Source organism: Drosophila sulfurigaster, chromosome 2R, assembly GCF_023558435.1.
Source record: "Drosophila sulfurigaster albostrigata strain 15112-1811.04 chromosome 2R, ASM2355843v2, whole genome shotgun sequence".
NCBI lineage: Eukaryota > Metazoa > Arthropoda > Insecta > Diptera > Drosophilidae > Drosophila > Drosophila sulfurigaster.
In genome coordinates this window covers 4,977,381-4,987,661 of record NC_084882.1, presented here as the reverse complement: position 1 = coordinate 4,987,661, position 10,281 = coordinate 4,977,381, and the positions used below count along the sequence as shown (strand labels likewise).

The 10,281-nt window shown below is 40.7% G+C and overlaps 3 protein-coding genes across 3 annotated transcripts; all 3 read left to right on the top strand.

Annotated features, from left to right (window-relative positions):
- Positions 1-292: 292 nt before the first annotated feature.
- LOC133837687 (glycine dehydrogenase (decarboxylating), mitochondrial-like) lies at positions 293-4,617 on the top strand. The gene is made up of 7 exons (XM_062268533.1): positions 293-573; positions 635-713; positions 962-1,488; positions 1,556-2,289; positions 2,948-3,350; positions 3,404-4,330; positions 4,399-4,617. The coding sequence occupies exons 1-7, from the start codon at positions 397-399 to the stop codon at positions 4,507-4,509; spliced, it is 2,958 nt and encodes a 985-aa protein (XP_062124517.1). The 5' UTR covers positions 293-396; the 3' UTR covers positions 4,510-4,617.
- Positions 4,618-5,008: 391 nt separating this feature from the next.
- LOC133837323 (ruvB-like helicase 1) lies at positions 5,009-6,685 on the top strand. The gene is made up of 3 exons (XM_062268037.1): positions 5,009-5,961; positions 6,018-6,216; positions 6,270-6,685. The coding sequence occupies exons 1-3, from the start codon at positions 5,145-5,147 to the stop codon at positions 6,595-6,597; spliced, it is 1,344 nt and encodes a 447-aa protein (XP_062124021.1). The 5' UTR covers positions 5,009-5,144; the 3' UTR covers positions 6,598-6,685.
- A 1,781-nt stretch (positions 6,686-8,466) lies between these two features.
- LOC133837097 (glycine dehydrogenase (decarboxylating), mitochondrial-like) lies at positions 8,467-10,183 on the top strand. The gene is made up of 3 exons (XM_062267756.1): positions 8,467-8,887; positions 8,941-9,867; positions 9,936-10,183. Exons 1-3 carry the CDS (start codon positions 8,495-8,497, stop codon positions 10,044-10,046), a joined length of 1,431 nt encoding a protein of 476 aa, XP_062123740.1. The 5' UTR covers positions 8,467-8,494; the 3' UTR covers positions 10,047-10,183.
- The last annotated feature ends 98 nt before the right edge of the window (positions 10,184-10,281 follow it).

The window sequence follows — 10,281 nt, the reverse complement described above, 5'->3', positions numbered from 1 at the left end:
GTAATATTATTTGATGTTAAAATTGCAAATTCATTATGTGCGGGGCATAAAATATATGTATTTTTGTTACGAAATGTTAGAATATATTGTATTAATAGAAAATAAATCAAATAAACATAAAGTGCATTTAATGCATGTTCCGCAAAAAATACTAAAGTTTTTCTATTCAAATTCTGGCTTGGGTCTTAATCAGTTCATTAAAGGACATAACTGAGTGCGTTGTGATCGAATTAAACAGCATCTATGCTGATAATCCCAAGCTCTGGTCTTCCAGCATCAGAGAGAGCAGTGCTATGACAGTTCATGCCTAGCGCCCATCTGGAGCAGACGTATCAAGAGAGAGCTGCTGAATACTTAAACTTTTCTTGCAATTGATTTGCCTCTACATTCTACACAATGCAACGCCTACTGACAAAACGCAACTGCAGCTTAATGCTCCGAATGAATAAGAGGTGTCTAGCCACACCGTCTGTGGAGAATGTGCTATTTCCGACAAAGTCCGATTTCCCTAGTCGTCACATCGGTCCACGTAAAACGGATGTTGTCGCCATGCTGGATACCCTTGGCTTCAAGGTAGGACAAACTAAATAAGCACCATTTGGTATTGTGTTATGTATTGTAATATCTTTTTAAGTCTTTGGCGGAGCTAACCGAGAAAGCCGTACCCCAGGACATTCAGCTAAAGCGGGACTTAAGCCTGGAAAAGCCATTGAGTAAGTTGAGTAATAATATACATAGCAGCACAAGCGAAGCTATTTCAAAAATAGTCAACGACAGACTAGAAGCGACCCCCTGGAGCGATAACTGATAATGGGATGAACCTAGTTCAGAAGGTCCGTCGTTTCACTCTTATCTCTCATCAGGTTGATACATTCTCTGCTGTTTTCGTCTGCGCTATCGTTGATGTTGTTATTGTGGCTTAGTTCAAAATATAATTTTCCTTTCCGTTCACCTCCTTTAGATGAGCATGAACTGATACGACGCATACGCGATATTTCGCTGAAGAATCAGCTGTGGCGCTCTTACATCGGTATGGGCTACCACAACTGTCATGTGCCCCATACGATAGTCCGCAACATATTTGAGAATCCCGGTTGGACCACACAGTATACACCATATCAGCCAGAAATTGCCCAAGGCCGTCTCGAATCACTACTCAACTATCAGACACTTGTCTCCGAACTGACTGGTCTGGACGTGGCTAATGCCTCGCTGCTGGATGAAGGCACGGCTGCTGCAGAGGCCATGTGCCTGGCCACGCGGCAAAACAAGCGAAAGAAGCTCTACTTGTCCAACAAAGTCCATCCACAGACTTTATCGGTAGTCCAGACACGTGCTGAAGCGCTCGAGCTGGAAATTATAGTGGGACCCATTGAGCAAGCGGACTTGCCCAGTCGTGAGCTGGCCGGCATCCTTTTGCAGTATCCAGATACGCAAGGAGACGTTAAGGACTTTGAGGACATTGCAGCAATTGCACGCAAAAATGGTGTAAGTAACCAACAATTAAAGTAATCACAATATGCAATTAATGAAATGTATTTGTTAAATGTCACAGACTTTGGTTGTTGTGGCAACTGATTTACTGGCGCTCACTCTGCTCAGGCCACCGGCGGAGTTCGGTGCTGATATTGCAATCGGCACTTCTCAGCGCCTGGGCGTCCCCCTTGGCTATGGCGGTCCACACGCCGGCTTCTTCGCATGCAAGCAAAACCTGGTGCGTCTGATGCCAGGTCGTATGATTGGCGTCACTCGTGATATGGACGGCAATGATGCCTATCGGTTGGCACTTCAGACACGAGAGCAGCACATTCGCCGCGACAAAGCGACCAGCAATATCTGCACCGCCCAAGCGCTGTTGGCCAATATGTCGGCCATGTATGCGATTTATCACGGCCCGGAGGGTCTCAAGGCAATTGCTAATCGCATTCATCATTTCGCTCTGACCCTGCAAACGGGATTGTTAGCATCTGAGCACGAGGTGTTAAACAACAACTTTTTTGACACGTTGCATATCAAACTATCGCCGAGTCTAACACTTGAGGACCTAAAAGAGCGCACTGAGCACAAACGTATCAATTTACGTTATTTTCCCGACGGCACTGTGGGAGTGGCTCTCGATGAAACGGTCAGCGTATCCGATGTCAATGATTTATTGTGGACTTTCAGGACAGAGACAACTGTGGAGAAGCTACTGGCAAGCAAGGATGTGCTCAACCAATCCATTGAGAATTCCAAATTCCTGCGCACTTCACCATTCCTGCAGCATCCGATCTTCAATAGCTATCACAGGTAACCAGAATTTTATAAAATACTTTGATCTGACATAAAGTCTAAGTTTAGACTAATTTACGGAACATAAAACGGTCTTCCCAACGCTGAAAACGGTAATATGGTTGTTTAAAATTCCCATGCAGTTATCCATTTCAAAAAGTTTTACTGTTTTACTGTACGGAATAATTTAATTGCATTTATTCTTTAAAATTAGAGAAAATACCTCATTGTATTAGACAGAAGAACCCTTCGCAGATCCCATAAAGTAGTAAATATGACCGTCTCTCAGTCTATTAGTCTAGCCTATTCGGATGAACACCTAGATTTCACAGAATGAGAAAGATGTACAGTTTTTTTGTTTGCAAGCGTAATTTAACTTCAACATTTTTGGTACATTTATAATATTTATTATTCCTGAAAATATGTCGTCATATAAAAATCTTATAAGTTATTCGAGAAATAACTTTATATATCGAGAACGACTGTTGGCCCTTAATTACTTTGGTTGACTCTCTTGTTTTGATTTTATTCATTGTAGCTTTCTTAATTTTTTCGAAACGTGTGTCGGTACGACTCATCATTTAACGAATTGTTTCATAAGCAAATAATATTATGCTTTCCAACTGAACCAATTCGTCAAAGTTAGACTGTTTGAAACTCCAAATTTGCATTACAGCGAATCCCGTATGGTGCGTTACATGAAGAAGCTGGAGAATAAAGATATTTCGCTAGTGCACTCTATGATTCCACTCGGCTCTTGTACCATGAAACTTAACTCAACAACTGAAATGATGCCATGCTCATTTCGACACTTTACGGACATTCATCCCTTTGCACCCGTGGAGCAGGCGCAGGGCTTTCATCAAATGTTTAATGAGCTGGAGCGCGATTTATGCGAAATCACCGGCTATGATAGAATCTCATTCCAACCCAACTCCGGTGCACAAGGCGAGTACGCTGGACTGCGAGCTATTCGGAGGTATCATGAACATCGAAATGAAGGGCACCGCAACATTTGCCTAATCCCAATTTCTGCGCACGGCACGAATCCAGCATCTGCTCAAATGGCCGGCATGAAGGTAAGTTCTCAAGTTTAATATTTGAAGAGTCACTTGCATTCTTCTTGTAACAGGTGGAACCCATACGCATTCTGACAAATGGCTCCATTGACATGGCGCATTTGCGAGAAAAGGTAGCGGAGCACTCTAACGAATTATCGTGTTTGATGATTACGTACCCATCCACCATGGGCGTGTTCGAAGAGACCGTTGCGGACATCTGCGCGTTGGTCCATGCTCATGGTGGTCAGGTCTATTTAGACGGTGCTAATATGAATGCTCAAGTGGGTCTGTGCCGACCAGGTGACTACGGCAGCGATGTGTCACATCTGAATCTACATAAGACCTTTTGCATTCCACATGGCGGCGGCGGCCCCGGCATGGGCCCCATCGGAGTCAAAGCGCATCTGGCGCCATATTTGCCGGGTCATCCTGTGGTTAGTCCGCTCGACAATGAAGAGCATAGTTTTGGTGCTGTCTCCTCTGCACCATTTGGAAGCTCGGCAATTTTACCGATTTCCTGGTCCTACATTAGATTGATGGGTAGTCGTGGATTGAAGCGAGCCACGCAGGTTGCCATTCTCAATGCCAACTATATGTCGAAGCGCCTCGAGCATCACTACAAAACACTTTACAAAGCACACAACTCACAACTGGTGGCACACGAGTTTATCCTCGACATACGAGATTTTAAGAAATCAGCGAACATAGAGGCCGTTGATGTGGCTAAACGCCTTATGGACTATGGTTTTCACGCCCCAACAATGTCCTGGCCAGTGGCAGGTACTCTGATGATTGAGCCGACTGAATCGGAGGACAAAGAGGAGTTGGATAGGTTCTGTGATGCAATGATATCCATCCGAGAAGAGATTGCTGAGATTGAAGAGGGTCGCATCGATAAGAAGGTTAATCCACTCAAAATGGCGCCTCACACGCAGGCTCAGGTCATTTCAGATACATGGAACCGTCCCTATACTCGGGAACAAGCTGCCTTTCCAGCTGTAAGCATTGCCTGTTAAACATAAACATATCTAGCTCGAAATAATGTTTCTCTCTAATTAATCCACAGTTATTTGTGAAACCTGATGCTAAAATCTGGCCCACTGTTGGTAGGATTGATGATGCGTATGGCGATAAGCATTTGGTTTGCACTTGCCCACCCATTTTACCAGATTTGTAAATTATTTCAAATTAACTTTATTTAAAAAAATAATAATTGTCAACTCTAATTAAAAATGTGTATTTTTACGTTAAAATTCTTAAAATCAACATCAACACTTAAGCCGAATTATTCATTTTTTTTCTGTATAAATACACCCAAAATGTAAAAAAAACAAGATTTTTAATAATTTACAGTTTAAAATTGTATCAAGGACTTTGAAAAACATCTTGAAAATTCACAACCGACAAATAATTTAAATGTCTTTAAAAGTTCAATTGATTTCACATGCCAAATATATATATAAAACAATTACAAAAAAACATGTTTTTCACATCTTACAATTAATTACAAATTAGATTAACGTTAAAATATAAACTATATTTTTAAACTATTCATATTTTTCTAGCAAAAAACACGTCAATCATTCACAGCGAACAGCGTTGATACGACGCAATTTGCCGTAAAAATACCTGCAGTATTTTATGTGCATTTTCTTCAATATAAATAGTTTTTTATTCGGTCACACTGTAACCAAAGTGTGCTGCGGCGGCAAACAAATTTCATTTGTTATTAAGTTTGATCAATAATTCAGTTGCTTTTGCTCAGTGAACTGTACAATATCTGCCGAATATATTCAAAACTCCATAGAAAACATGAAAATCGAAGAAGTAAAAAGTACTGTGCGCACCCAGCGCATCGCAGCTCACAGCCACGTGAAAGGACTTGGCCTGGATGAAACCGGCGGCGCACTTCAAAGTGCAGCCGGCCTTGTTGGTCAAAAGGCTGCACGTGAAGCCGCTGGTATTGTGGTTGATCTTATCAAGTCAAAAAAGATGGCTGGACGCGCCTTGCTCTTAGCTGGCCCACCTGGCACGGGAAAAACGGCCATCGCCTTGGCCATTGCCCAGGAGCTGGGCAACAAAGTGCCCTTCTGTCCCATGGTGGGCTCCGAGGTATTCAGCAATGAAATTAAAAAAACCGAGGTGCTCATGGAGAACTTCCGTCGCTCGATTGGTCTCCGTATTCGCGAAACCAAAGAGGTCTACGAGGGCGAAGTGACCGAATTGACGCCCGTGGAAACCGAGAATCCAATGGGTGGCTATGGCAAGACCATTAGTAATGTGGTTGTGGGCCTGAAGACCGCAAAAGGGACCAAGCAACTTAAACTTGATCCCAGCATCTTCGATGCTTTGCAAAAGGAGAAGGTCGAGGTCGGAGACGTCATCTACATTGAGGCAAACAGTGGAGCTGTAAAGCGTCAGGGACGCAGCGATACCTTTGCTACAGAATTTGACTTGGAGACGGAGGAGTATGTGCCTTTGCCCAAAGGGGATGTGCACAAGAAGAAAGAGGTCATACAAGATGTGACGCTGCACGACTTGGATGTGGCCAATGCTCGCCCACAAGGAGGTCAGGATGTGCTCTCGATGATGGGTCAACTGATGAAGCCTAAAAAAACAGAAATTACAGGTGCGTGTTCTTACAGTTGCGGTTAACAAGGTCTTGCAGATACCAGATTCTTACAGACAAACTGCGTATGGAGATCAACAAAGTGGTAAACAAATACATTGACCAGGGAATAGCAGAGCTTGTGCCGGGAGTGCTTTTCATCGATGAGATTCACATGCTTGATCTCGAGACCTTCACATATCTGCACAAATCTCTGGAGTCTCCGATAGCTCCCATTGTGATCTTTGCCACCAATCGTGGTCGCTGTGTTATCCGGTAAGCTGATCGATTGATAACATTGTATTCTTAACTGAGTTAATACTTCACAGTGGCACCACGGATATCGTTTCCCCACATGGCATTCCTTTGGATCTGCTTGATCGCTTGCTCATCATTCGCACTCTTCTCTACTCTACCTCGGATATGGAGCAGATCATTAAGCTGCGCGCCCAGACGGAGGGACTCCAGTTGGAGGAAAGCGCCTTTTCGCGCCTCAGCGAGATTGGCACAAGTTCCACTTTGCGTTACGCTGTCCAACTGTTGACGCCTGCACACCAGATGTGTAAGGTGAATGGACGTAACCAGATCACCAAGGATGACATCGAGGATGTGCACTCTCTTCTTAGATGCCAAACGTTCCTCGAAGCACTTGTCTGAAAAAAACAATAAGTTTATGTTGTAAACTTCGATTCCATATGTAAAAGTCAAATTACTTGAATAAACACTACGAGATGTCAGTAAAACATTTCTAATAAATCATTTCTTTTTGATTAAAATCAGTTCTTGGAGAAACAAATTGTATACAAAGTGAGATCACTCTTAACACGAGTTTCGAAAATAATTGTTCATAATTATTTTGTATTATTTTGCCCAATACATATGTACAATGTACATTACATTACGTTGTATATGAATAAAATGTTAAAAATTAATTATTAATAAATAATTAGTAGAAAGCAATTCACGGCAAGAAAAATTCTAGTCTTTCCTTTATGAAAAAATGCTAATATGAATTTTATTATTTTCGTAGCTTTGTAAATGTTTTATTTTCTACATTCCATACACAACATATGTACATAATATTTTATGTTTTAGTTAAGGGAAAAAATTACATATGAACATCAAGGCTTTAAATTATTGACTAGCCAAACTAAGAAAAAAGTTGGCTCCATTAATGTAATGTTTTCACATAAAACATATTACTTAATTTATTTTCCCACTTTTTGTTTACTTTATAAAATAATTGGTAAACAAACAAAATAACAAAAAAAAATACTACAGCTTATTTAAGTATAAATATGTTAAACTATGTATTTAATACTTCGTAAGACCTTCCTTTTTGTTGCATAATTATTCCAAGACGATGTGGAAGTTCGATTTTACCAAATGTTTTTGTCATAGCAGGGCTATTATATAAATAAATATTCTCGTCCCGAATGGACAACAAATTCTCAATAACATACATTAATGTCAGTTGACTGAGTTGGTGGTGGCAGGACATGAGAACAATTCCAAATTAGTCAAGTCTGTTCAATTCCTGCCTTGGAAAATTTTAAACGAGCCTTTTGATTTTCTCTACTTATAAACGGCATCTTGTACTCAATTGTGTCATTGAAGTTGCCTTACCCAGTTCCGCCACTAGCTTACTTTTGGTGCACAATGTTTCGGATTCTACTTGAACTTTCCGGTAGACTTGTCGGTCTCGTTAAAAATTTCATTGGGTGCGTTTCTTCTCGCAACGTTTTATTGCTTTTCAACTGCTGTTAACGGATCCATTTTACAAAATTTGTGTCTCTTGAGATCGAATGATTGAAATGAAAAAAATGCAACTTCTTAACATTACTAATACTATACACAAACAATTTTTCCAGTTTCCGAAGGTCAGTCGTTAAAAAAGCTGTTGTATTTATTCGTATGTTTTCGTTTAATCGAGAATTCATATAGAAAACAAAAATTTTGAAAATAAATGAAATAATATTTTTTGTGTTAAAACTAGTTTGTTTTAATTCTACATTTAAATAAATTAACCTCTCCTAGTTTGACATGTACATATAATGATTTCAATTGTCGATTGGAAGTGGTTGAAATAAACTGTGATCCATTGTAATTTGAATATCTAGATCAAAATAAAGCTTTATAATTTAATTCTAAATGGCTTATAAAAATCGTTGAAACCTATTTGTGTTGGAAAACGTCTAAAACATCCGTAGAGCACACTAAAACAAACGCAATCTGTAAAAACCAAAAAAACATCATAAGGCAAAAAATAAATAATTTCCTTCTTATTAGAAAATTTAATTATTTAAAAAATTTTAAAAATTATCCACTTACCAAAATACATTTCCACCTTAAAGCGGCCCTTAATTACTTTGGTTGACTCTCTTGTTTTGATTTTATTCATTGTAGCTTTCTTAATTTTTTCGAAACGTGTGTCGGTACGACTCATCATTTAACGAATTGTTTCATAAGCAAATAATATTATGCTTTCCAACTGAACCAAAACGTCAACATTTGACTCTTTGAAACTCCAAATTTGCATTACAGCGAATCCCGTATGGTGCGTTACATGAAGAAGCTGGAGAATAAAGATATTTCGCTAGTGCACTCTATGATTCCACTCGGCTCTTGTACCATGAAACTTAACTCAACAACTGAAATGATGCCATGCTCATTTCGACACTTTACGGACATTCATCCCTTTGCACCCGTGGAGCAGGCGCAGGGCTTTCATCAAATGTTTAATGAGCTGGAGCGCGATTTATGCGAAATCACCGGCTATGATAGAATCTCATTCCAACCCAACTCCGGTGCACAAGGCGAGTACGCTGGACTGCGAGCTATTCGGAGGTATCATGAACATCGAAATGAAGGGCACCGCAACATTTGCCTAATCCCAATTTCTGCGCACGGCACGAATCCAGCATCTGCTCAAATGGCCGGCATGAAGGTAAGTTCTCAAGTTTAATATTTGAAGAGTCACTTGCATTCTTCTTGTAACAGGTGGAACCCATACGCATTCTGACAAATGGCTCCATTGACATGGCGCATTTGCGAGAAAAGGTAGCGGAGCACTCTAACGAATTATCGTGTTTGATGATTACGTACCCATCCACCATGGGCGTGTTCGAAGAGACCGTTGCGGACATCTGCGCGTTGGTCCATGCTCATGGTGGTCAGGTCTATTTAGACGGTGCTAATATGAATGCTCAAGTGGGTCTGTGCCGACCAGGTGACTACGGCAGCGATGTGTCACATCTGAATCTACATAAGACCTTTTGCATTCCACATGGCGGCGGCGGCTTCGGCATGGGCCCCATCGGAGTCAAAGCGCATCTGGCGCCATATTTGCCGGGTCATCCTGTGGTTAGTCCGCTCGACAATGAAGAGCATAGTTTTGGTGCTGTCTCCTCTGCACCATTTGGAAGCTCGGCAATTTTACCGATTTCCTGGTCCTACATTAGATTGATGGGTAGTCGTGGATTGAAGCGAGCCACGCAGGTTGCCATTCTCAATGCCAACTATATGTCGAAGCGCCTCGAGCATCACTACAAAACACTTTACAAAGCACACAACTCACAACTGGTGGCACACGAGTTTATCCTCGACATACGAGATTTTAAGAAATCAGCGAACATAGAGGCCGTTGATGTGGCTAAACGCCTTATGGACTATGGTTTTCACGCCCCAACAATGTCCTGGCCAGTGGCAGGTACTCTGATGATTGAGCCGACTGAATCGGAGGACAAAGAGGAGTTGGATAGGTTCTGTGATGCAATGATATCCATCCGAGAAGAGATTGCTGAGATTGAAGAGGGTCGCATCGATAAGAAGGTTAATCCACTCAAAATGGCGCCTCACACGCAGGCTCAGGTCATTTCAGATACATGGAACCGTCCCTATACTCGGGAACAAGCTGCCTTTCCAGCTGTAAGCATTGCCTGTTAAACATAAACATATCTAGCTCGAAATAATGTTTCTCTCTAATTAATCCACAGTTATTTGTGAAACCTGATGCTAAAATCTGGCCCACTGTTGGTAGGATTGATGATGCGTATGGCGATAAGCATTTGGTTTGCACTTGCCCACCCATTTTACCAGATTTGTAAATTATTTCAAATTAACTTTATTTAAAAAAATAATAATTGTCAACTCTAATTAAAAATGTGTATTTTTACGTTAAAATTCTTAAAATCAACATCAACACTTAAGCCGAATTATTCATTTTTTTCTGTATAAATACCCCAAAATGTAAAAAACAAGATTTTTAATAATTTTCAAATAAAATTTGTTTAGAAAACAGTTACAGTTTAAAATTGTATCAAGGACTTTGAAAAACATCTT

What these genes read in the sequence shown, in the direction of transcription:
- LOC133837687 (XM_062268533.1), top strand. Translation starts at nt 397, where the DNA reads ATGCAACGCCTACTGACAAAACGCAACTGCAGCTTAATGCTCCGAATG. An exon ending in AAGCCTGGAAAAGCCATTGA is followed by an intron (nt 714 to 961) that starts GTAAGTTGAGTA and finishes CACCTCCTTTAG; the next exon opens with ATGAGCATGAACTGATACGA. An exon ending in CAATTGCACGCAAAAATGGT is followed by an intron (nt 1,489 to 1,555) that starts GTAAGTAACCAA and finishes TAAATGTCACAG; the next exon opens with ACTTTGGTTGTTGTGGCAAC.
- LOC133837323 (XM_062268037.1), top strand. Translation starts at nt 5,145, where the DNA reads ATGAAAATCGAAGAAGTAAAAAGTACTGTGCGCACCCAGCGCATCGCA. An exon ending in TAAAAAAACAGAAATTACAG is followed by an intron (nt 5,962 to 6,017) that starts GTGCGTGTTCTT and finishes AGATTCTTACAG; the next exon opens with ACAAACTGCGTATGGAGATC. An exon ending in CGTGGTCGCTGTGTTATCCG is followed by an intron (nt 6,217 to 6,269) that starts GTAAGCTGATCG and finishes AATACTTCACAG; the next exon opens with TGGCACCACGGATATCGTTT.
- LOC133837097 (XM_062267756.1), top strand. Translation starts at nt 8,495, where the DNA reads ATGGTGCGTTACATGAAGAAGCTGGAGAATAAAGATATTTCGCTAGTG. An exon ending in CTCAAATGGCCGGCATGAAG is followed by an intron (nt 8,888 to 8,940) that starts GTAAGTTCTCAA and finishes TTCTTGTAACAG; the next exon opens with GTGGAACCCATACGCATTCT. An exon ending in AACAAGCTGCCTTTCCAGCT is followed by an intron (nt 9,868 to 9,935) that starts GTAAGCATTGCC and finishes ATTAATCCACAG; the next exon opens with TTATTTGTGAAACCTGATGC.